General features: G+C 42.7%; 1 protein-coding gene across 1 annotated transcript in view; it reads right to left on the bottom strand.

Moving 5' to 3' along the window:
• Nucleotides 1-14,178: 14,178 nt before the first annotated feature.
• LOC130293275 (indolethylamine N-methyltransferase-like) overlaps nt 14,179-27,123 on the bottom strand; it is a 61,188-nt gene continuing 48,243 nt past the window's right edge. The window contains exons 4-5 of the mRNA XM_056541779.1: nt 16,305-16,512; nt 14,179-15,325 (exon numbers count right to left, since the gene is read on the bottom strand). Of these exons, the coding sequence (XP_056397754.1) occupies nt 14,902-15,325; nt 16,305-16,512 (632 nt within the window). The 3' untranslated portion in view covers nt 14,179-14,901. The remainder of the gene's footprint in view (nt 15,326-16,304; nt 16,513-27,123) is intronic.

The raw sequence follows: 27,123 nt of genomic DNA on the forward strand, positions 1-27,123 counted from the left end.
ATACAATAAAAGAAAAGAGAGCACAAGTAACAATGTAGTATAAAAGTTTTAACAATTTTTACTAGTTACAATAAAAGATTAATAAAAAAAAAACACAGTAAAGTGCAATATGGCATACAAAGAAATAGTATAGAGTGGTCTGAAGAGACATGAGAGTGTCATAAATAGAGCTGAGCGAACTTTTGAAAAGTTTGGTTTGCCAGACTTAACAAACTTTTCGGAAATCACAAGTTTGGTTTTGCTCGATTCGACTCGAGCTGGCAATAAAATAATCCCCTAAACACGTTGATATCACTGCCTAACAGCTCTACGCCCCTGTCTAACACTGTTAGGAATGTATTCAAGTAGTTTTAAAGTGTTTTAAGGCTCTGTTATGGCGTAACTTGCAAATTTTTTAGGCTTATTCACACCAAAATAAAGTGACATAAAGTATCTCTGGTCGTCGGTAGATGCCTGCCAGTGTTAATATGCACACGCAGGCATGGGAAGACGCAGTATCTTTTTCAAGCATGCCAAAGATTAATCCTTTTTTTTTGTGGATGATGGTTTGTGTACTAGTGTTGAGCACAAATATTCGAAATGCTAATTTTTACCGCGAATATCGTCACTTCGCGATTTTGCTAATATTTAGAATATAGTGATATATATTCGTAATGCCTGCAGTTGCGAATATTTATGTGAATATTGGCACTTCCCGACTGGACACTGATCCCTCCCTTCTTTTAGGTTAGGTATCTCAAACTCAAATTATCTGGGGGCCACTGGAGGTAGAGGCTGGGTGAGGGTGAGCAGCATGCACCCCTCAATTATAATGCCCCCTCATGCGCCCCTCACATATAATGTCCCCATCATGCACCCCTCATATATAATGCCCCAGTCATGCGCCCTTCATATATAATGTCCTCATCATGCACCCCTCACATATAGTGCCCCCATCATGCACCCCTCACATATAATGTCCCCATCATGTGCCCCTCATATATAATGCCCCCTGTGCTGTGCCCTTCACATATAATGCTCCTTTCATGTGCCCCTCACATATAATGCCCCCATCGTGTGCCCCTCACATATAATACCCCATCATGCACTCTTCATATATAATGTCCTCATCATGCGCCCCTCACATATAATGCCCCCTGTGCTGTGCCCTTCACACATAATGTTCCTTCCATGTGACCCTCACATATAATGCCCCCTGCTCTGTCCCCTCAGCGGGCATTATATGTGAGGGGCACAGCACAGGGGGCATTATATGTGAGGAACACAGCACAGGGGAACCCACCTGTCATGTGCTCTTCACATATAACGCCCCCTGTGCTTTGCCCCTAACATTAAATATTCCCTTTTCTCTGCCTCCCCCCCCCCCCCCCAAGATTTTAAATCCCCCCTCCTCCTCCTTTACGATATAGTGCCCCCTGGGCCCTGAGCATATTCGTCTTACTTAGAGTATGCGAGCAGCGGGAAAGGGATCTCCGGGCGCCTGCTCGATTATGTGACATCGTCACACCAGGCTGCCATGGATGGCGTCCCCACGGCTCATGCGCTGTGTACTCATTAAAGTTTTATTTTAATGCTTCAATATTTTTTTTTTTTTTTTTTATAAAAATATAAATTCAATTATATGTTTCCCGGACTGGTGTTGCTGGCATGCCTGGGTTGTGTATGCGTAGACCTGGCAGGAACTGCCAGCATAACATCTCATAGTGGATTACTGGAAGAAGTACTAGTAGTCTGCGTAAAGCAGCAGGTTCAGACACCTTTCAAATCAATTTGAATTTGGCCAGCCAGGTGACCCAGGCCTGGCTGGCTACAGGGAAGTTTCAACAGCAACCTACAGCAGTTCAGTGTGGTTGACTGGAGGAATTGGTAGTAACCTGTTTAAAGCAGCAGGTTGAGAAACCATTAAACTTAATTTAAATTTGGCCAGCCAGGTGACCCCAGCCTGGCTGGCTGAAGGGAGATTGCAGCAACAACCTTCAGCATGTCACAATGGTTTTCAGGAGGAAGGTGTAGAATTCTGCTTAAAGCAGAAGGTTGATAAACCATTAAGTTTCATTCAAATTTGGCCAGCCAGGTGACCCAGGCCTATCTGACTGGTGAGAGGTTGCAACAGAAACCTTTATCATGTCAGAGTGGTTTACAGGAGGAAGTTGTAGTTTCCTGCATACAGCAGCAGGTTGAGAAATCTTCAAAATCAATTAGAATTTTGCCCCATCCAGGTGAGCCAGGCCTGGTTGGAAGTAGCAGATTTCAAAAAGAGGAGCGTTGACTCTGCGGGGAGTGGAGACTGGACCACTGTTCAGCAGGTTTCCAAAAAAATAAATGTTTTGAGTTTATACCAATGGTCTAAGAGTACGGCTATCCAGTACTCTTCTCTTCAAGCCCACAATATGCTTATTATTGTACAAGCAGGAAAGCATACGCCTAGACATCCTTGCCAGCTTCTCTGATGGCCCAGCTTGTTCCACCTCTGTCCCATACTGCCAAGGTTGGTCATGCTCCTCCTATTCTTCATCAGTGTCGCCTTGTGCAAGGTCCTCATCTCCTCTCTCTTCGATAGAGTCCATCTCCATATCCTCCTCCTCAGGTCCCAGTACCTCCTCAACCAACTCCTTCAAAGAACATCCGTTATTCTGCCATCAAGACATGTAGTCTCCTCTATTCCTCCTTCTTCCATCATCGCCAACAGTGTCTGCTTCAAAAGGAATATCAGAGGCATTGCATCCCCAATGTCACTGTTTTCCTTGCTGACATATCAGTACTGTACTTGTACTGCCATGTTCTTACACAACATTGTTACTGGCAGGGATCATTGCTGGGGTCTTCTGCCCCCTACCTTGTCCACCAACTCCTTTTCCAGACGTGTTTTTTTCAGTTACATTAATCCTTTTTTGGTGAATTTTCTCCAACCTACTTGTCAAATCTAAGTTTCAACGCTTTGAACGCATTTTGCGTGGCAGAGATGACAGCACAACAAGTACTGAAAGTGTTTGTGGAACAATATTAAATGCACCAGAACTTTATAACATTACAGGCTAGACACTTGTAAGTTCAATGCGCTTTTTGCGTGGCAGGGATGACAGCACGAGTACTGAAAGTGTTCATGGAACAATATCCAATGCATCAGAACCGTATAACACTACAAGCTGGATATGTGTAACTTCAACACACTTTTTTTTTTTTTTTGCGTGGCACGGATGACAACATAAGTTCTGAAGATGTTTGCAGAACAATATTAAATGCACCAGAACTGTGTAACACTACAGGCTAGATATGTGTAACTTTAACACTCTTTTTGTGTGGCAGGGATGACAGCACAATGAGTACTAAAGGTGTTTGTGGAACAATATTAAATGCACAAGAACCGTATAACACTACAAGCTATATGTGTATAACTACAACAAGCTTTTTGCATGGCAGAGATGAGAGCACAACAAGTACTAAAGGTGTTGGCAGAACAATATTAAATGCACCAAAACCGGATAACACTACAGGCTATATACGTTTAACTTCAACATGCTTTTTGCATGGCAAAGCTGACAGCACAATGAGTACAGAAGGTATTTGCAGAAATCTATTACTGTGGTCCCTCAAGTTACAATATTAATTGGTTCCAGGACGACCATTGTATGTTGAAACCATTGTATGTTGAGACCATAACTCTATGGAAACCTGGTAATTGGTTCTGAAGCCCCAAAATGTCATCTAAAAATAGGAAAAAGTGAGGATTAAAGAAAAATAAGTAGATAACTCATATAGATAAAGCAAATTCCTTACATATAAAAGTAAGAAAGATCTGCTGGGAGCTGTAATCACTGTCTATGTCAGTGTTTTTCAACCAGGGTGCCTCCAGCTGTTGAGAAACTACAGCTCCCAGCATGCCCGGACAGCCTTTGGCTGTCCGGGCATGCTGGGAGTTGTAGTTTTGCAACAGCTGGAGGCACCCTCATTGGGAAACACTAGTCTATCTAGAGGACGGGGTCCTGTACAGTATGCTGGGAGTTGTAGTTTTGCAACAGCTGGAGGCACCCTCGTTGAGAAACACTGGTCTATGTAGAGGACGGGGTCCTGTACAGTATGCTGGGAGTTGTAGTTTTGCAACAGCTGGAGGCACCCTCGTTGGGAAACACTGGTCTATGTAGAGGATGGGGTCCTGTACAGTACACGCAATGTCCTAAAAAAGTAAAATGAAGCCGCCCTTACTTGGTGTCCAAAGCAGCAGCTAACCCTGGCACAGGTAAAGAGTAGTACAGAACATGTAATACTTCCCTGTACTGTAGGGGGCGCTACCAGACAGGAATTCAGTGCATGCGCTTCAGTACTACATGCACGCACTAATACAGGGGTTTTACCAGTGAAATGCCCATTCTGATTGGTCAGATCTTCCAGCCATTGACATGTTTCGCAGATCTGGACTGTCTGTACATTGTATGTTGAATCTGGTTTCAAGTTATGATGGTCCAGAAAAGAGCATCATATGTTGAAACTATTGTATGTTGAGGCCATTGTAAGTTGAGGGATCACTGTATACTCACTTCTGTGTTGACAGGCCCTATGGCTATATAGGGCCTATGAACATAATGCAAACATGGTCTGAGTGACAGGTGTAATTACCAGCCCAGGGCAGATTTGTGGTAGCAAAAGATGAGCCATTCAGAGGTTGTGATTAGGATGTCCCCCTATATGCTGTTTTGGTGTATAGGAGCCACTTGGGATAAAAGGGGGCAGGGAACAGGGAGTAAGTGAGCTCTAACTGTCCATACAACCGCTGTCCCTTCCTATTGCCCATCCACTCTAAACGACATATCGACAACCATAAGGACGGACCCTGTGCTTTGCCCCTCACCAGCAGAACATGTCATAGTGGCTTATTGGAAGAAGTAGTAGTAGTCTGCGTAAAGCAGCAGGTTGAGACACCTTTCAAATCAATTTGAATTTGGCCTGCCAGGGGACCCAGGCCTGGCTGGCTGCAACAGCAACCTTCAGCAGTTCAGAGTGGTTTATTTGAGGAAGTTGTAGTAACCTGTGTAAAGAAGAAGCTTTAGAAACCATTAAACTTAATTCAAATTTGGCCAGCCAGGTGACCCCAGCCTGGCTGGCTGAAGGGAGATTGCAACAACAACCTTCAGTACATCAAAATAGTTTTCTGGAGGAAGGCCTGGTTGGAAGTAGCAGGTTTCAAAAAAATCAATTTGAATCTATTTTTGGCTGGCTGCAGGGTGTTTGCAAAAGCAACCGCAATCAATAAGAATTTTGCTGGCAGAGGTAGTGGAGCGTTGACTCTGCGGGGAGTGGAGACTGGACCACCATTCAGCAGGTTTCCAAAAAAATTTATTTGAATTTGGCCAGCATCTCTGGCTGGCTGCAGGGTGTTTGCAAAAACAACCAAAAACAATGTGAATTTTACTCCAACAAGCAAGGCAGCCCAAGCATGGCTGGAAGTAGCAGGTTTTCAAAGAAATCAATTAGAATTTGGCCTGCAGTTTTGGTCAATGGTCTAATCTGGTGAGCCAGAAGTCCATGATGTCTGGGCTTATGGTGTCTGTCAGAGAAAGGGCACTGCTGAAGTAGGCGAGAAAAATTCCCCCATTTTGAGTTTATACCAAGGGTCTAAGAGTATGGCTTTCCAGTACACTTCTCTTCCCTTTAAGCCCACAAAATGCTTTTTATTGTACAAACAGGAAAGCACACATCTAGCCATCCTTGCCAGCTTTTCTGATGGCTCAGCTTGTTCCCAGAGTAACAGGTGTAATTGCAAGCCCAGAGCAGATTTTTGGTAGCAAAAGATGAACCATTTAGAGGCTGTGATTAGGATGTCCCCTTACATGCTGTTTTGGTGTATAGGAGCCACTTGTCATGAAAGGGGGGCAGGGAACAGGGAGTAAGTGAGCTCTAACTGTCCCTACAACCGCTGTCCCTTCCTGTTGCCCATCCACTTTAAACGACGTATCAACAACCATGAGGACGGACCCTATACTTCGCTAAAGTGCATGGGCGTAAGAGTCAAACAAAACATATATACATATATAGCATACTAACAAACAGTTCAGAAAACAGGAACAAGATAAATGGCAGATATGATAATATGAACAAGACTAGAAAGGAGGATAAGGATACAGCAGACAAAACCAGGAGATGCATGGGATAAACAAGTTAACTGAATGTCAGAAAACTGAATGGGCCGGGAAATCAGGAGCACTGTTCACATTGGACTTGAACAAGGAACACACTGATCACCCCACTCCAATCATGGATGGACAACAATTCTAAATCCTAGCTAGCGGGCACACTACACAGTGAACAGGATATTAGCCTAAGAGCAAACAAGAATCCTAAATACAAACAAACACGGGTAAAGGCACAAGACTCACTCACTCCTAGATAGACAGATTAGCACAAGGCTCAGAACAGGATTCTATCCTAGGAGATCCGGGATCAAACCAGGTTAAAACAGGACTAACAAAACGCACAGCGTGAATACGGACTCAGGAAAAACAAAACATATGCAGAACGAACAATACATGAATACTTTACAGATAACCATGGTTAATTCTCAGGATACATGTGCTCAGACAGACATATTGAACATGATGCAAACATGATCAGAGTAACAGGTGTAATTGCCAGCCCAGAGCAGCACCTGTTGAAGGGCTGAAATGGCTGGAAGCATTAACTCTTCCCAAACCAGGGAAAATAAACACAGAAACTATTCAGACATAAACATAATGTATGAACAGGACTCAAAGCCGAAAAATGCAAAATTCAGATAAACAGACTTTACACCACTATAGGATTCTTGTATGGGGATTGAATCCTGTTCAATTACACACACACACGATCTTTCTTTCCAATCTGTTTCTTTGTCTTTCTAATTGCTGTCCCTTTTCTCTCTTTGTAATCTATTTCTCTCTCTCTCTCTCCATCTTTATAACCACTAACTGCCCTCATGTTTGGCTCTCTCTCTCTCTTTGTCTCCTCTGTGCAGAAGTTCCCAGCATTGTGAACGCTGTGGATGATATCACTGCCCTTTTACCTGTGTCCCTTGAGGACACAGGAAATATTCATTTTTGCATCATAACTTTTCTATTTTCCCCCCTACAGACCCATTTGAGGGCTTGTTTTTGCGTGACCAATTGTACTTTGTAATAGCATCTTTCATTTTACCATAAAAAAATAAGGCAAAGCCAAAAAAGTGTTATTTGTGGGGGAAAATTGATAAGAAAACCACTATTTTGCAACTTTTGGTAGGTTTTGTTTTTACACAGTGCAGTTTACAGTTAAAATTATATGTTCTTTTTATTCTGTAGCTCAATGCAATTAAAACGATACCCAATTCATATAGTTTTTCTAATATTGTACTGCTTTTATAAAATCTCTGACCACTATAACTCCGCACACGGAGTTTTCTGATAGATGATGTGGTATTTTTATATGTTTACACCGTTAATCGTACAGGATCATTAACATATATTTTATGGATTTGAAATTTCCACACACAGTGATACCAAATATTTATTTGTTTTAATGTTTTATTGTTTTTAATGTTTTTTTCTTTTTAAATAAGGGAATTTTATTTTTTATTGGGGGAGGGGCTTATTCACTTATATTAAAAAAAAAATTTACTGTTTTTTTTTTTTACAATTTCATAGTCCCCAAAGGGGACTATATATTGCAATTATTAGATTGCAGATTCTGATCAGTGCTATACATATGCATAGCATTGATTAGTATTATCGTCGATCTACTTCTCTGGTCTGCTCGATGGCAGACTAAAGAAGAAGACCCCATGATGGCATTAGAAAGCAGGTAAACTGACCTCCAGCCACCATCTTAGCTGATCTGATCCCCACGGCCATGCCACGGGTGATCAGATCATCCACTGGAACCGCCGCTTAGTCGCAGATGCGTTGATCAATATTGATCGCAGCATCTGATGGATAAATGACGGACATCAGGGCAATCCCTGATATCTGCAATTACCGGCGGGTCCTTGGTTGCTGATAGCTGCCGGAACCCTCAGCCTATGATTCGAGTGCAGCTCCTGCACTCGAGTCGTTGCCGCGGCTAGACTCAGTGTATGGTACAGGTAAGTCCAGGTACAGGTAAGTCCAGGTACAGGTAAGTTCCAAGCACCCAAGGCATACCTGTACGTCCTGCGTCCTCAATGGGTTAAGTATAATTCTTGTGAAAAGGCTTCTTCACTTTCCAAGGACAAAACCTGTAGCTATTCCCAAAAAGGGATAATTTTTTGGACCCCTTGAAAAAGTAATTGATTCTTTTGATACCTCTGTGTGCATTAAAAAAATAATAATTTTGGACATAGTTTTAAACAGAATTTGGATTTAGTTTTAACCTCTTAAGGGTACCTAAAAATGATTACACTTTCAATTTTCCACCTACAGACCTATATGAGTTCTTGTTTTTTGCACCACCAATTTTACTTTGTAATACCCTCAATCATTTTACCACAAAATTTATGGCGAATCCAGAAAACAAATTGTCAGGCAAAAAAAAAACAAAAAAAAAACATTTTGTCACTTTTTGGGGTTTTCGATTCTATGCAGTGAACTTTTTGGGAAGAAATTACACCATATCTTTATTCTGTAGGTCCATATGGTCACAAAAATATCTAATTTATATAGGCTTTATTTCATTTTACTACTTAAAAAAAATATAACTACATGCACCAAAATTTGTATGTTTAAAATTGTCATCTTCTGACCCTGATAACTTTTTTATTTTTCCATATATGGGGCTATATGAGGGCTCATTTTTTGCACCGTTATCTGAAGTTTTTATAAAGATCATTACTTTTTATACATTTTTTTAAGGTAAACAAAGTGAACAAAAATATGCTGTTTTGGACTTTGGTATTTTTTTTTACCTGTACGGCATTGACCTGCAATTTAATTAACATTATATTTTTATAGTTATGACATTTACGAACGCGACAAAGCCACATATGTTTATGTTTATAGGGGGACTATTACATGCAATCTTATGATTGCATACACTGTTTAATGCTATGCCATCACAGAGCATTGATCAGTGTTATCGGTGTTCTGCTGCTCCAGACTGTTGAGACTGACTGGAGCTTCAGACCAAGCATCGGACGGCGAGGAGTCACTTAAGGGCCCTCCCCCCATCCTCTAAGCTGATCGGGACACTGCGGTTTCACTGTGGTGGTCCTGATAAGCTTCTCTAAGCCGCCGGGATAGATTTTTTCTATTTTAGACCCCGCAACTTTTATTGCAGCATCTAAGGGGTTAATGTTGGGCATCACCAGCATCCAAAATTTGGTGAAATTTTATTGAATCAATTTTTCCTTCTACTCGTGAAATGTTCCCCGTGCTACTGGCTGCAATACAACCCCAAAGCATGATTGATCCACCCACATGCTTAACAGTTGTACAGAGGGTCTTTTCATTAAATTCTGTTCCCCTTCTTCTCCAAACGTACCTTTGCTCATTCTGGGTAAAAAGTTAAATTTTAACCTCATCGGTCCACAGAACTTGTTTCCAAAATGCATCAGGCTTGTCTATATGTTCATTTGCAAAGTTCAAACGCTGATTTTTATGGCGAGGACGTAGAAGAGGTTTTCTTCTGATGACTCTTCCATGAAGACCATATTTGTTCAAGTGTCTCTTTATAGTGAAATAGTGTACCACAACTTCAGTGTCTGCCAGATCTTTCTGGAGGGATTGTGCAGTCAAACGTGGGTTTTGAATAGTTTTTCTCACAATCCTGTGAGCTGTTCTGTCTGATATTTTTCTTGGTCTTCTAGATCTTGCTTTAACTTCCACTGTTCCTGATGACTGCCATTTCTTAATTACATTCAGAACAGAGGATATTGACATCTGAAAATGTTTTGCTATCTTCTTATAGCCTTCTCCAGCTTTGTGAGCGTCAACCATTTTCAGTTTCAGATTTCCAGACAACTGCTTAGAAGAACCCATGGTGCTGATTGTTGGGGCAAGGTCAGTTGAGTCTGGGCATTTAACCCCTTAAGGACGCAGGAGGTGGTACTTAACGCACGTCCTGTTGAGGTGGTACTTAACGCACCAGGACGTACATTTACGTCCTAAGCATAACCGCGGGCATCGGAGCGATGCCCGTGTCATGCGCGGCTGATCCCGGCTGCTGATCGCAGCCAGGGACCCGTCGGCAATGGCCGACGCCCGCGATCTCGCGGGCGTCCGCCATTAACCCCTCAGGTGCCGGGATCAATACAGATCCCGGTATCTGCGGCAGTTCGCGATTAAAATGAACGATCGGATCGCCCGCAGCGCTGCTGCGGGGATCCGATCATTCATAACGCCGCACGGAGGTCCCCTCTCCTTCCTCCGTGCGGCTCCCGGCGTCTCCTGCTCTGGTCTGTGATCGAGCAGACCAGAGCAGGAGATGACCGATAATACTGATCTGTTCTATGTCCTATACATAGAACAGATCAGTATTAGCAATCATGGTATTGCTATGAATAGTCCCCTATGGGGAATATTCAAGTGTAAAAAAAAATGTAAAAAAATGTAAAAGTAAAAGTAAAAAAAAAGTGAAAAATCCCCTCCCCCAATAAAAAAGTAAAACGTCCGTTTTTTCCTATTTTACCCCCAAAAAGCGTAAAAAACATTTTTTATAGACATATTTGGTATCGCCGCGTGCGTAAATGTCCAAACTATTAAAATAAAATGTTAATGATCCCGTACGGTGAACGGCGTGAACGAAAAAAAATTTAAAAAGTCCAAAATTCCTACTTTTTTAATACATTTTATTAAAAAAAAATTATAAAAAATGTATTAAAAGTTTTTTATATACAAATGTGGTATCAAAAAAAAGTACAGATCATGACGCAAAAAATGAGCCCCCATACCGCCGCTTTTACGGAAAAATAAAAAAGTTATAGGTCATCAAAATAAAGGGATTATAAACGTACTAATTTGGTTAAAAAGTTTGTGATTTTTTTTAAGCGCAACAATAATATAAAAGTATATAATAATGGGTATCATTTTAATCGTATTGACCCTCAGAATAAAGAACACATGTCATTTTTACCAGAAATTGTACGGCGTGAAAACAAAACCTTCCAAAATTAGCAAAATTGCGTTTTTCGTTTTAATTTCCCCACAAAAATAGTGTTTTTTGGTTGCGCCATACATTTTATGATATAATGAGTGATGTCATTACAAAGGACAACTGGTCGCGCAAAAAACAAACCCTCATACTAGTCTGTGGATGAAAATATAAAAGAGTTATGATTTTTAGAAGGCGAGGAGGAAAAAATGAAAACATAAAAATTAAATTGTCTGAGTCCTTAAGGCCAAAATGGGCTGAGTCCTTAAGGGGTTAAAACCTTTGAGATTGACATCACCTGTTCTTCCCAGATGATGATTGAGAGCAATCCATGACACTGGCAGGTCTCAGCTTTGCAAAGGGGGCAGTGCATGCTATAAATTCTGCAGGGTGCCAAAACTTTTGCAGACGCCATTTTTTTGTTTTCTGTTATTTTGAAAGTGTAAATGATGGAAATAAAATCTAACTTTTGTTGACATATTATAAGAATGTCTAATCTGTAATTTGATGCCTTTTGGAGATTATTCCATCTTTCCTTGGCTTCTTTATGCACATTAAAACACATTTTTACCTGAGGTGCCCAAACTTTTGATACCCACTGTATATAGTTTAGGCATACCGGGGGAGATTTATCAAAACCTGCCCAGAGGAAAAGTTGCTGAGTTGCCCATAGAAACCAATCAGATAACTTCTTTCACTTTTGAAAAGGTCTCTGAAAAATTAAAGAGGCAATCTGATTGGTTGCTATGAACAACTCAGTAACTTTTCCTCTGGGCAGGTTTTGATAAATCTCTGCCACTAAGTGGCTGGACCTTTAGTCTTGATACATGTGTAAATAACACTAGGGTTTTATTTGTCTTAGTGAATAGTATCTGTTCTATCTGTCTATTTAAAGTTACATAGTTACATCGTTACATAGTATGGTTGAAAAAATACATACATCCATTAAATTCAACCAACTATTTGAGATGGTTGAGAATGTAATCCAGGGTTATAATACTGGACATTGATTGATTGTACAAGTGATTATAGTGGCCATAATAAACTCACATGATGTTCATATCTATATACCAAATAAAGTAAATTAATGAGTATCTGACATGTCATGTGTCTAGACCCTGGTCTATATACTCACACCCACCCGATCATCATTGGATGACATTATATTTGTTTGGGTGGGGGTTTAAGATAAGGAACAAGCTAAAAATATCTCTAAGTAGACATGAGGAAAAGGAGAGGAGGCATCAAGAAGGCATCACAAGAAGCTACCTGAAGGGGTGGAGCCATAAAGAGTCAGGGGGGAATTATTTTACCATAGTCCTCTCTTCTCTGAGGACTGGTTAAGACTATAGGCATTTCCAAGGACCCCAGGCAGCCATCTTTCATTTATCCTGGTGTGTAAGTATGCATACTCTTGGTAAGATACACAGGTTTCTTATTTGATTGAGTTACCTTATTTATATTGTGGATGGAATTATGTCATGTAGATAAGAACTGGCTTTATATAATCTCAATGATAAGATGGTAAAGTTAGCATATAGACCACTCCTCCTTCTATTGCAGATCACAGCACAAAAAATGAGCCCTCACATATCCCTATGTATGGAAAAATAAAAAAGTTGAGGGGTCAGAACAGGACAATTTATAATGTACAAATTATTGTGCACAAAGTTATAATTTTTTAACAGAAGTAAAACTAAATCAAACCTATATAAGTTCTAATTTGTATCGTACAGACCTACAGAACAAGTGCACTGCGTAGAAACGGAAAAATGACAAAATAGCATCTTGGTTTTTTTTTGTCCCACAAATAATATTTTTTTTCTTTCCCCGTAAATTTTGTGGTGAAATGATTGATGGCATTACAAAGTAAAATTGTTAGCACATAAAACAAGCCCTCATATGGGTCTGTTGGTGGAAAACTGAAAGTGTTATGATGTTTAGAAGGCGGGGAGGGAAAAAAAAGTGTTCTTAAGGGGTTAAGGGATTACTTTTTTTGCTGGTTTTGTATGCCTTTTCATTAAAGAGGAAGACATTTTGGCTTCAGTGTTGGCTGCTGTACACTTTTTTAATCTAGGAAAATAATATTTTATAAACTTAAAATTTATATTTTCCAGTATATTTCCATCTGATGAAGCATTCTGCAATTTTTGTATAATATACAAGAGAGAAAAAAATATCTATCCTTACCCACATGAAACACATTGTGGAATCTTTTGACAGAACTTCCAGCAGAGATTTATTGGGTGGTGCTAGGACAAAGCAGACTGCATTGCCATCCCAATAGAGTGCAATGCATTTCTCTGAGCATCTGCCAAATGATCCATCTATGGGGACGACTATGCAGTCTGCGTCTTAGCACCGCTTTCTGGATTTCCAATGGGAATTCTGTCCGGAGAGTTTGCGAAGTAAACTAAGGCTAAGGCCTTGCACAGTATTGAAATTGCACTAGGAATTATTCTGTGTGGGATTCTGCTGCACTGTGCACACTACAGAAGTACTGCAGCTATAGTTCCAAGGTGGTTCTGGATTCCGACAAAAGAATGAACAGTGTTCACTGAAATCCTGCCAGAACTGCATTGCAGTCGATGGGAAGGAGCTTAAAGGGGTACTCCACTGGCCAGTGTTTGGAACATTAAGTTCCAAACGCTGTGTGCACACTGCAGGGGTTGGCCACACCCCCTTGTGGTGTCACATCTCGCCCCCTCAATGCAAGTCAATGGGAGGGGGCATGATGGTTGCCACAACCCCTCCCATAGACTTTCATTGAGAAGTCGTGGTTTGACATCACGAGGGGGCATGGCCAAAGCCAGCAGCACGCACACAGAGTTCAGAACTAGATGTTCAAAATGCTGGCCAGTGGCGTACCCCTTTCATGGCCTCTCAGCCAATAAGTGCAGATTCTGTTGGAGGCTACTGCAAGTGGTATCTCACTCAGAATAATTCAGAGCAGAAGTTACATAGTGTGTGAGGGTCCTAAAGGTCTTATGCATCTCAATGAAAAGCCTATGATATCTGTTAAAAAAAAAATCTGTAACAGGTCAGTGCGTCTGGGCTCGAAGGATAAGGAAAATTCATGGTAAGTGTTTCTCATATGCTGTTTATTTTATTTATAAGGAGCAGACAAAAAAACAAATCCCCCTCAAGAAAAGCGCAGACAGCCCAGTATTACCTTTATTACACTGTTGATATAATGCAAATAATCAGAAGCTTCGTAATATTCCATGATGTCCAAGAAGAAGACAGATTGTTTAACAAGAAATTTGTAGTAAAATTCATATTCAATCATAGCAAAGCCTATTGTGCTTTTTAGTACATGTCTGCCTATCATTATGTGTAAGCCGTGTATATTCAGAAGTATAAGGAGCAGTAAATATGGAGCCATATTATTTAAATATTAGAGCTTTGTTAATAATGCATTCACGCCCCCTCCCATAGGCTTGCATTGAGGGGCGGAGCGTGACATCACACGGGGTCAGAGGCGTGATGTCACACGCCGCCGGCCCTACGGTCAAGCGTAATCAGACCCGGAGCGAACACGCTCCGGGGAGTGATTACATACGGGGTGCCACGTGCATGATCACGGGCGTCCCCAGCTGCGGGACTCCCGCGATCAGGCATCTTATCCCCTATCCTTTTGATAGGGGATAAGATGTGTAAGCACCGGAGTACCCCTTTAAATACAATCTAAACAACAATTATGACAGTGTGTGCACAGATATCTCCTTTTCCATTGACTTTCATAGAGCACAATATGCATGAAAAACACATTTTATGATCATATTTTTAAAGTAATTTTTAAAGGAGTGAAGCTAATTTGTTTGTTTTCAATTTCTACTTCTCCTTATGAGCTACAATAAACATGATGGCCTTATAGTCAATAAGGTCACTCACATTTGTTCTCTTCTTAACCACACAGTTATCTATAACAAATCCTTCTCCAACTAGAGCTTTCCTGGCAAAATCCTCATCATATGTGAGAGCATGGAACTTGTCTTTCCCGACTGTGTAATATGTCATATCTAAAAGCCCAAGTAATATAAGGTGTCCTCCGGATTTCAGCATCCCTGAGAACTTCCTGAGATATCTCCTGTAATCATCTTGGTCTTTGCTGATATCTTCTAGGAGCCGAACAATGATGATGCAATCTGCTGGCGGTAAGACTATCGGATCCGTCATATTTTCTTTTTCAAGGTCACATTTCATAACATGTTGAACGGCCGATCTCACTTTTTCTTCTTTGTCCTGTAACTGGTCACTGAAAGAGATGAAAACATATAGACAGTCCACATCAGTTTAGTAGTTAATTTTGGATTATTTTTTCTAGTACTGGTAGAAAGACTTAAAGGCTGTTGAACATGATGGACATTTGTCTTTTTTTTTATTGTAATAACCGTATTGATGAGAACCGAAATATATGTGGATGCATGCAAAATGTTCTACTGACATCTTAAAGTAAGCAGAGGACTTCTCCCAAGAAGATGAGGTAATATGATGTTTTTATTTAATTCACCATTATGTCATAAGGTTTGCAGCAGTACAAATCTGAGCAAGCCCCACATTACTATTCCTACTTACTTGGACAAACCACCCTAAACTGAGGTCCTAAACAGGATGACAGCCCTTACACTGAAGTGAGTTCACAAGGGTGTCAGGAAAGTCAGACATGCCAGGTAAACAACACACTGGCCAAACAGCAAAATTAGCAGTCAAGAAGTTAACCAGAAACACACTAGAGAGTAAAAAAACTATTTTGGCAGCATAGTACAGAATCAGAAGCAATGACCGGACAAGCAAGGGTCAAACCTAGTAATAAGCGTGGTACAAAATAAGCAGGCAAGAGAAAGGGTCAGGTCACTTGCAGAGGTCAAATGACAGAATAGCACAATTCACAATTATGGGCATAGAACTGAGCAGCTGTCTAGTTTAAATCTGTCACCAGGCAATGTGGACGCTGGCAACGCAGCAGATTGGCCCAGCACTCCCACCTACTAATAGGGTAAGACGGCCACCTCATGCAGTAAAAAATGGCACTGCAAGACTGTCATCAGGATAACAAAAGACACCTCTGACCGAACCAAGGGTGGACCGGATTTGGCACTGGAGCATGGACAGGTACTTGTTACAATAAAGTATTTACAACCTAAACAATTCCAAGATCTGACTTCATATATCTTACACATCACAAGCAACATTACAAGTGATTTTACAGTAATATATTACAGTAATATATTCACCTGTTATTTTCTTTCTCTAAATGAAGTTTTGTAGCATGTCCCCAATCGAATGCTCCTGTCCGTGTGTCCAGCCATCTCTTCAGCTCCAGAATACATCTGTCAGTGACCTTCAGGACTATGGTGTGTTTGAAAAACTCACAGGCTGAAAACAAATGATGAACCAGGGAAGAGGAGCTGAGGTCAATCAGGACATCTCCTTTAATATTTCCTGTAGAAAAAAAAAATCATACAGAAACAGCTAACAGTGATTTCGTAGACATATGATAATTATTATCACTTTAAAGCAAAAAATGGTAACATTACTTAATTTCCAGTATAGAAAATAATAATAATCTTTGAAAAAGTAATCCCTGTGGTTTCAAACTATTTTAATAATGTATGAAAACATTTGTTGGATTAACCATGGTGCTGACAAGGTGGTATTAATGGCCTCATTGATGTTTTTTGTAAATGTGCACTGGAAAGGCTGGCACTGTGCTAAGGGATAATTTACACTGGGCAAAATTTAAAGTGGGGCCCCAAATATTAAAATACCAGTCACAATACAAAACTGCTATACCAGCGTTTGTATTGTGACAATATATTTGTATATACCAGCTCAACACAATATTGGTATATTTTATAAGACATTACAGCTCTGTTACATCCAGTGTCTCATAGATAAGGTCATCTCTGATCAGAGTGGATAACTTTTCCTTTTCTTCTCCATCTGGCCCAGACTGCCAGGATCATTTCTTTCAGCCACAACTCATCTTTGAACAATGTGGGAGACAAACATCTTAGGATTTTCAGTTTTCCCTACCTACACAAATTTCCCATATATAAAGTGCCCAAAATGGTAATCATTTCCTCCTTGATGACCTACATAGTATAAAAGTACCCCTTTTCAGACCACACAGTGAGGGTGTATATAGGTAATCCCTATCAGTTAATAAGGTTTCCCCCCACATTAAAGGGGTATTCCAGCTTTATACATCTTATCAAAGGACAGGGGATAAGATGTATGATCCCAGGTGTCCCGCCACTGGGACCCCCGCAATCTTGGATCTCGGGGACGTGGTGTGACATCACGAGGGGGCGTGGTCATGATGTCACGTCTATCGGTCTCGGCGGCAGCGTTCAGGCACAGAATGCCGGGGGCTGCACCAAAATTACAGGGGTCCTAGCGGCAGGACCCTTGCTATTATACATCTTATCCCTTGTCCTTCAGATAGGGGATAAGATGAATAAAGCCAGAATACCCCTTTATGTATTTAGGAACACACCCCTATTGAGTATCTATGTAGAACCTCTTCTTATGATGTGTTACCTCTGTAATAAGTGCTCGCTCAGCCAATCACTGATTGAGGTGGGACACCACAGTGGGCACTCATTGTAGAACGACACATCATCAGAAAAGTATGGCTAGTGAGCTGTGACCAGGAGAGTCAGTATTAGCTGATGTCTATCATTAACCATTTAGACAATGCAATCAAAGTTGATTGTTGCATTTAAATGCGGTAAATTCAGTTCCTGGGTAGCTCAGTGAGTTTACCAGGACCACCTCAATGAAATCTCAGGGTCCCGATTAGCTGAGATGGCAGCAGGAGGTCCCTTACCTAAGTCCTCACAGTCCGATCGGCACTCCCTTACTACAGGAAAACATGGCAGCCTGCAGTAATGGAGCGCCGATACCACTGATCAGGTGCTGTTCTATGTAACAGCATTGTTCAGTGTTTGCATTCTAAAGATTACATGTAATTGTCTCCAATAGGGATTAAAAAGTAGTGACTAAAATGTTTACAAAAAGGTTAATAAATATAAATAAGCACTTTTCCTAACAAAAGTTTGAATCAACCCCTGTTAACATTTTATAACCCCCTTAGGTGCCAGAAAGTTACAGATTTGTAAATGACTTCTATTAAAAAATCTTAATCCTTCCAGTACTTTTTAGGGGCTGTATACTACAGAGGAAATGCTTTTCTTTCTGGATTTATCTTTTGTCACTACCACAGAGCTCTCTGCTGACCTCTGCTGTCCATTTTAGGAACTGTCCAGAGTTTGCTTCAAGGATTTTCTCCTGCTCTGGACAGTTCCAAAAATGGACAGCAGAGAGCACTGTGGTCATGACAGAAGAGAAATCCAAAAAGAAAAGCATTACAGCCCCTAAAAAGTACTGGAAGGATTGAGATTTTTTTAATAGAAGTAATTTATAAATCTGTTTAAAGGTGTATTCCGGGCAAAAACATTTTATCCCCTATCCAAAGGATAGGGGATAAGATGTCTGATCGCGGGGGGGCCGCCGCTGGGACATTCTATGCGGGGGGCTGAATTTCCATTTTCGGAAACCTCCGGGTTTCCGGGACTGGGGATGTGATGTCACGTCGTGCCCCCTCCATTCATGTCTATAGGAGGGGGTGTGACCGCCATCACACCCCCTCCTATAGACATGAATGGAGGGAGCGTGGCGTGACATCATGTCCCCAGTCCCGGAAACCCAGAGGTTTGCGAAACTGGAGACGCAGCCCCGGCATAGAATGCGGGTGCTGCAGGGAGATAACCAGGGGTCCAAGTGGCGGGCCCCCCGCGATCAGACATCTTATCCCCTATCCTTTGGATAGAGGATAAAATGTTTTTGCCCGGAATACCCCTTTAACTTTCTGGCACCAGTTAATTTAAAAAGAGGTTTTCCACGGGAGTACCCCTTTAACGACAACAGCATTTTTTGCACATCCGACCACTGTCACTTTATGCATTAATTGCTTTTACTTCTGAATTTTATTCCGAGATTGTTTTTTCGTGACATATTCTACTTTATGTTAGTGGTAAATTTTCATCATCAATACTTGCATCATTTCTTGGTGAAAAATTCCAAAATGTCAAAAATATTAGAAAATTTAGCATTTTTCTGGCGTGGGTCTGACTTTATTGATACAATATGTCTACTATATGTTTGCATCATAAAGTTGACATGTTTTTACTTTTTGAAGACCTTAGAGGGCTTCAATGTTTAGCAGCAATTTTCAGCAAAAATTTCAAAATCTGAATTTTTCAGGGACCAGTTTTGAAGGGAATTTGAGCGTCTTTGTGTTAGACATACCCTATAAAGGACCCCATTATGAAAATTGCACCCCTCAATGTATTCAAAATGACATTCAGAAAGTTTGTTAACCCTTTAGGTGTTTCACAGGAATAGCAGCAAAGTGGAGGAGAACATTCTCCATGTTCTTGTAGACCCATTTTTTTTATTCATTTTTACACGGGGTAAAAGGAGAAAAAGCCTCCAAAGTTTGTACCCTAATTTCTCTCGAGTAAGAAAATACCTCATATGTGGATGTTAAGCGCTCTGTGGGTGCACTAGAGGGCTCAAAAGGGAAGGAGCGACAATGGGCTTTTGGAGAGCAAATTTTGCTGAAATGGTTTTTGGGGGGCATGTGACATTTAGAAAGCCCTCATGGTGCCAGAACAGCAAAAAAAAAAAAAAAATCAACATGGCAACTATTTAATAAACTACACCACTCAAGGAACGTAACAAGGGGGTATATTGAACCTTAACACCCTACAGGTAATTGACAAACTTTCATTAAAGTGGAAATTTAAATTTTTTATTTTTTTCACTAAAATGCTTGTGTTACCCCAAACTTTTCATTTTCACAAGGGGTAACTTTGAAGCCCTCTATGGTCAATGATTCGTACTCTGATTGGTCTCCGGTTATTAGTGGTGTACCTCCAGGTTCTGTACTGGGCCCGCTCTTGTTTAATATATTTATTAATGATATAGAGGATGGTATTAACAGCTCTGTTTCTATCTTTGCAGATGACACCAAGCTTTGTAGCACGGTACAGTCTATAGAGGATTTGCATAAGTTACAAGATGACTTGGATAGACTAAGTGTCCGGGCATCTACTTGGCATATGAGGTTCATTGTGGATGAATGTAATGTTATGCATCTGGGTAGTAAAATTCTGCATGCAATGTATGTCTTGGGGGGGGGGGGGGGTAAACTGGGAGAGTCACTGGTAGAGAAGTATCTGGGTGTAATTGTAGATCATAGACTGCAGAATAGCATGCAATGTCAGGCAGACGCTTCTAAGGCCAGCAGGATATTGTCCTGTATCAAAAGAGGCATTGACTCAAGGGACAGGGACATAATACTACCCCTTTATAAAGCATTGGTACGGCCTCACATAGAATATGCTTTTCAGTTTTGGTCACCAGTTCATAAGGGACGTTGTGGAGCTGGTGAAGGTGCAGAGACACTTGACTAAACTAATATGGGGCATGGGACATCTTAGCTATGAGAAAAGATTATAATAATTACATTTGTTTAGTCTTGAGAAGAAACGTTTAAGGAGGGGATATGATAAATGTATATAAGTATATAAATGGCCCATACAAAAAATAGGGGGAAGAACTGTTCCAGGTTAAACACCCTCAAAGGACAAGGGGCACTCCCTCCGTCTGGAGAAGAAAATGTTTGGTCTCAAGGGGCGACACGCCTTCTTTACCATAAGAACTGTGAATTAATGGAACAGTCTACCTCAGGAACTGGTCACAGCAGAAACAGTTGAAAGCTTTAAAACAGGGATAGATGCATTCCTTAAACAAAATAACATTAATGCTTATGAAGAAATATGATCACATCCCTTTGCCTTCCTCTAACCATATCCCTTCTCTTCAATTACTTGGTTAAACTTGATGGACGTATGTCTTTTTTCGACCATACTAATTATGTAACTATGTAACAATGTAATAGGAGAAAAAGCCCCCCAAAATTTGTAACCACATTTCTTCTGAGTGTGGAAATACCCCATATGTGGATGTAAAGTGCTCTACGGGCGCACCACAGGGCTCAGAAGAGAAGGAGCGCCACTGAGCTTTTGGAAAGAGAATTTGTTTGGAATGGAATTCAGGGGCCATGTGCGTTTTCAAAGCCCCCATGGTGCCAGTACAGTGGACCCCCCCCCTCCCCCCACATGTGACCTCATTTCGGAAATTCACCTCTCATGGAATGTAACAAGGGGTGCAGTGAGCATTTACATTTGAAAGACCTTTGGGCTGTGCAAATAAATATTACATTTTTCATTTTCACGGCCCACTGTTCAAAAAAACTGTCGAACACCTGTGGGGTTTAAATTCTCACTGCACCCCTTGTTACGTTCCTTGAGGGGGGAAGTTTCCAATTTGGTGTCACATGTGGGTGGGGTGGGTGGTGTTCACTGTTCTGGCAACATGGGGGATTTGTAAACGCACATGGCCTTCAATTCCAGCCAAATCCTCTCTCCAGAAACCAAATTTTGCTCCTTCTCTTCTGAGCATTGTAGTGCGCCTGCAGAGCACTTTACAACCACATATGGGATATTTCCTTTCTAAGAGGAAATGGGGTTACACATTTTGGGTGGCTTTTTCTCCTATTAACCCTTGTGAAAATGAAAAATTTGGGGTAACACCAGCATTTTAGTGAAAAAAAAATTCATCTTCATGTCCAACTTTAACAAAAATTTGTCAAACACCTGTGGGGTGTAAAGGCTCCCTGTACCACTTTTTACACACCTTGAGGGGTGCAGTTTCCAAAATGAGATGTCGGTGATTTTTTTTTTGTTTGTTTGCGTTTATGTCAGAACTGCTGTAACTATCAGCCACCCTTGTGAAAATCACCAATTTAGGCCTCAAATGTACATGGTGCGCTCTCATTCCTGAGCCCTGTTGTGCGCCTGCAGAGCACTTTACATCGACATATGGGGTATTGCATTACAGATTTTAGGGGTCTTTTTCTCTGACCGTGCATGCTGGGAGTTTTAGTTTTGCCACAGCTGGAGGCAAATGGGTTGGGAAACTTTGAGTTAAGTAACAGAACCCAACTTAGTGTTTTCCAACCAGTATGCCTCCAGCTGTTGCAAAACTATAACTCCCAGCATGTACTGCCTGCCGAAGGGCATGCTAGGAGTTGTAGTTATGCAACAGCTGGAGGCACACAACTACAACTCCGTTGGCTGCCTGGGCATGTTGGGAGTTGTAGTTTTGCAAGATCTGTAGGGCCACAGTTTGGAGACCACAGCACAGTGGTCTCCAAACTGTGGCCCTCCAGATGTTGCTAGGCAACTGACCTTATCGCCGCCCGCCAGATAACTCTGCCGCTGCCTGCAGGAACATGCCACTGCTGCCAGGAGGATCACGCTGCCACTGCCAGGAGGATTGCATCAGGGCTGCCAAGGGTAAGTAGCCCAGCTTCACCCCCGCTCTGACCGTGCTTCCATGGGTTGGCAGAGTGGGGGGAATGAACTTTAACCCCCCTCCCCCCTCTGCCATTGGTCAATCAGTCCTGACCAACCAATGGCAGGGAATAGAAGGAGGTGGCACCCCTGCCACCTCACTCCTATCCTTCAGGGTGATCACTGCTGTCTCTGACAGCAGCGATCACCCTTATTTTCCAGGTGATTGGGTCACCAGAGACCCTATTAGCACGGAAAAAATGTTTTTCACCGGTCATAATTGACCGGCGAATCACGAATATTGCTGTTATGGGGAATCTTAGGACCCCCCCTAGGCGATGTGCTGGGATGGCTGCTGATAGATATCAGTAGTCTTCCCATTACGATCAATGCTCGGCGAGTGGCGGTGACTTGAAATGCCAAGGGCGTACAGGTACGCCCTTGGTCCTTAAGTACCAGGGTGCAAGGGCGTTCCTTAACAAGGTAAATAAAATGATGTAAACAAAAATAAACATAAACATATGTGGTATCAGTGCATGGGTAAATGTCCAAACTGTTAAAATATTATTTTATTAAACCAAAAGGTGATGGGCTAAAATCTATATAAATTGTGTATTGTTGTAATCATATGGACCTACAGAATAATGATAGTGGGGGAAATGTATCAATCAGCCTGAAAACCTAATTGTCTAGTTTTTCCCATAGCAACCAATCACAGCTCAGTTTTCCAATCTTAACAAACTATTGTATGCATAGTGCACACATGTATACTATACTGGAGCTGGGAATCCTGTCACTATACTGAAAGGATTCCCAACTACGGGCATGCTGAGAGTTGTAGTTTTGCAAAAACTGAAGGCAGGGGGCCTGGGAAGACATTACATTATGCTTAAAATGTACTCACCCATTTTTTGTTTTTCTCTTCCTCTTCTTCTCATTTCAGATCTGTGTATGCAGAGGACTACAACGGATTCCGTAGACTATGGCGATGACCAGCTTTTTTTTTTGGGGGGAGGGGGCTAATGAGGGCTTTGTAGAGGAGTGTTTTTTTAACCCCTTAACCCCTTAAGGACCCCGCGTTATAGTCTGCTCCCATTCTATAACGCGGGGCCACATCATAGCGGGTCGGGCCCGGCCTCTAACAAGTGATCGCGGTGCTGCGCACTATTAACCCTTTTTTTTTGCCACGGCATCCCGAACAGCTGAGACACAGCAGGAGTGTCCCTTACCTTGCCTCCTGGTGTCCGGTCGCCGAATGATTGCTCAGTGCCTGAGATCCATTGATCAATGTAAAAGATCAGTGTGTGCAGTGTTATAGCCCCCTATGGGAGCTATAACACTGCAAAAAATAAGTGAATAAAGATTATTTAACCCCTTCCCTAATAAAAGTTTGAATCACCCCCCTTTTCCCATTTAAAAAAAACAGTGTAAATAAAAATAAACATATGTGGTATCGCCGTGCGGAAATGTCCAAATTATAAAATTATATCATTAATTAAACCGCACGGTCAATGGCGTACGTGCAAAAAAAATACAAAGTTCAAAATAGTGTATTTTTGGTCACTTTTTATATCATGAAAAAATGAATAAAAAGCAATCAATAAGTCCTATCAATGCAAAAATGGTACCGCTAAAAACTTAATATCACGGCACAGAAAATGAGCCCTCATACCGCCCCATACGCGGAAGAATAAAAAAGTTATAGGGGTCAGAAGATGACAATTTTAAACGTGTAAAATTTTTTTGCATGTAGTTAGGATTTTTTCCAGAAGTACGACAAAATCAAACCTATATAAGTAGGGGATCATTTTAATTGTATGGACCTACAGAATAAAGAGAATGTGTCATTTTTACCGAAAAATCTACTGTGTAGAAACAGGGCGCTTTTTTTTTTTCAATTTTATCTCACAATGATTTTTTTTCCGCTTCACCGTCGATTTTTGGGTAAAATGACTGACGTCATTACAAAGTAGAATTGGTGGCGCAAAAAATAAGCCTTCAAATGGATTTTTAGGTGCAATATTGAAAAAGCTATGATTTTTTAATGGTAAGGAGGAAAAAACTAAAATGCAAAAACAGAAAAATCCCGGGTCCTTGAGGGGTTAATGACCAGGGGTTTTTCTGTTTTTGCGCTTTAATTTTTTCCTCCTTACCTTTAAAAAAATCATAACTCTTTCAATTTTGCAGCTACAAATCCATATGATAGCTTATTTTTTGTGCCACCAATTCTACTTTGTAATGACGTTGTTACGCCTAGCGCTCCGGGTCCCCGCTCCTCCCCGGAGCGCTCACGGCGTCTTTCTCCCTGCAGCGCCCCGGTCAGTCCCGCTGACCGGGAGCGCTGCACTGTCATGGCCGTTGGGGATGCGATTCGCACAGCAGGACGCGCCCGCTCGCGAATCGCATCCCAGGTCACTTACCCGTCCCGGTCCCCTGCTGTCATGTGCTGGCGCGCGCGGCTCCGCTCTCTAGGGCGCGCGCGCGCCAGCTCTCTGAGACTTAAAGGGCCAGTGCACCAATGATTGGTGCCTGGCCCAATTAGCTTAATTGGCTTCCACCTGCTCCCTGACTATATCTGACCTCCTCCCATGTACTCCCTCGCCGGATCTTGTTGCCTTGTGCCAGTGAAAGCGTTTAGTGTGTCCAAAGCCTGTGTACCTGAACTTCTGCTACCCATCCTGACTACGAACCTTGCCGCCTGCCCCCGACCTTCTGCTACGTCTGACCTTGCCTCTGCCTAGTCCTTCTGTCCCACGCCTTCTCAGCAGTCAGCGAGGTAGAGCCGTTGCTAGTGGATACGACCTGGTTGCTACTGCCGCAGCAAGACCATCCCGCTTTGCGGCGGGCTCTGGTGAAAACGCCAATCCCTCGCTGACACAGAGGATCCACTACCTGGAAGCCGAATCGTGACAGTAGATTCGGCCATGGATCCCGCTGAGGTGCCGCTGCCAAGTCTCGCTGATCTTCCCACGGTGGTCGCTCAGCAATCGCAGCAGATTGCCCAACAAGGACAGCAGCTGTCGCAGTTGACCGCCATGTTACAGCAACTTCTGCCTCTGCTACAGCAGCAACCATCTCCTCCGCCAGCTCCTGCACCTCCTCCGCAGCGAGTGGCCGCCCCTAACCTCTGCTTGTCCCTGCCGGACAAATTTGATGGGGACTCTAAACTCTGCCGTGGATTTTTGTCTCAGTGTTCCCTGCATATGGAGATGTTGTCGGACTTGTTTCCTTCAGAACGGTCTAAGGTGGTGTTCGTAGTAAGCCTTCTTTCAGGAAAGGCCTTGTCTTGGGCCACACCGCTCTGGGACCGCAATGATCCTGCCACAGCCACAGTCCAGGCCTTCTTCGCTGAACTCCGGAGTGTCTTCGAGGAGCCAGCCCGAGCTTCTTCTGCCGAGACTGCCCTGTTGAACCTGGTCCAGGGTAATTCTTCCGTTGGCGAGTACGCCATACAATTCCGTACTTTTGCTTCTGAACTATCCTGGAATAATGAGGCTCTCTGCGCGACCTTTAAAAAAGGCCTATCCAGTCGCATCATGGATGTGCTGGCCGCACGAGAGATTCCTGCCAACCTCCAAGAACTCATCCATTTGGCTACCCGCATTGACATGCGTTTTTCTGAGCGACACCAAGAGCTCCGCCAGGAAAAAGACTTAGATCTCTGGGCACCTCTCCCACAGCATCCTTTGCAGTCTTCGCCTGGGCCTCCCGCCGAGGAGGCCATGCAAGTGGATCGGTCTCGCCTGACCCCGGAAGAGAGGAATCGCCGTAGAGAAGAAAATCTCTGTCTTTACTGTGCCAGTACCGAGCATTTCTTGGTGGATTGCCCTATCCGTCCTCCACGCCTGGGAAACGCACGCACGCACCCAGCTCACGTGGGTGTGGCGTCTCTTGGTTCCAAGTCTGCTCCTCCACGTCTCACGGTACCCGTGCGGATTTCTTCTTCAGCCAACTCCTCCCTCTCAGCCGTGGCCTGCTTGGACTCCGGTGCCTCTGGAAATTTTATTTTGGAGTCGTTTGTTAATAAATTCAGCATCCCGGTGACCCGTCTCGTCAAGCCGCTCTACATTTCCGCGGTCAACGGAGCCAGATTGGACTGCACCGTGCGTTACCGCACAGAGCCCCTCCTCATGTCTATTGGACCCCACCTTGAGAGGATTGAGTTCTTCATTCTCCCCAACTGTACCTCTGAGGTCCTCCTCGGTCTGCCTTGGCTCCGGCTTCATTCCCCCACCATTGATTGGACCACCGGGGAGATCAGGAACTGGGACTCTGCCTGCCACAGGAAATGCCTCTCCCCCCCTCCCAGTCCCGTCAGGCAAGCCTCTGTGCCTCCCCATGGCCCCCGTCCTGGTGTCACACTGCCCCGTGCTAGGCCTCGCCCTCTGCCCTCCCTCCCCATTCCCACTCCTGCTGTACTGCCTGCCGTTGAGGAAACCCTCCATTCTTTCCCGGTGTCCTCATCCCAGGGGAGGCAGTTACCGGACAAAGAGAAGGGGAGACCTAAGGGGGGGGTACTGTTACGCCTAGCGCTCCGGGTCCCCGCTCCTCCCCGGAGCGCTCACGGCGTCTTTCTCCCTGCAGCGCCCCGGTCAGTCCCGCTGACCGGGAGCGCTGCACTGTCATG

The sequence above is a fragment of the Hyla sarda genome, chromosome 10 (genome assembly GCF_029499605.1).
Source record: "Hyla sarda isolate aHylSar1 chromosome 10, aHylSar1.hap1, whole genome shotgun sequence".
Lineage (NCBI taxonomy): Eukaryota > Metazoa > Chordata > Amphibia > Anura > Hylidae > Hyla > Hyla sarda.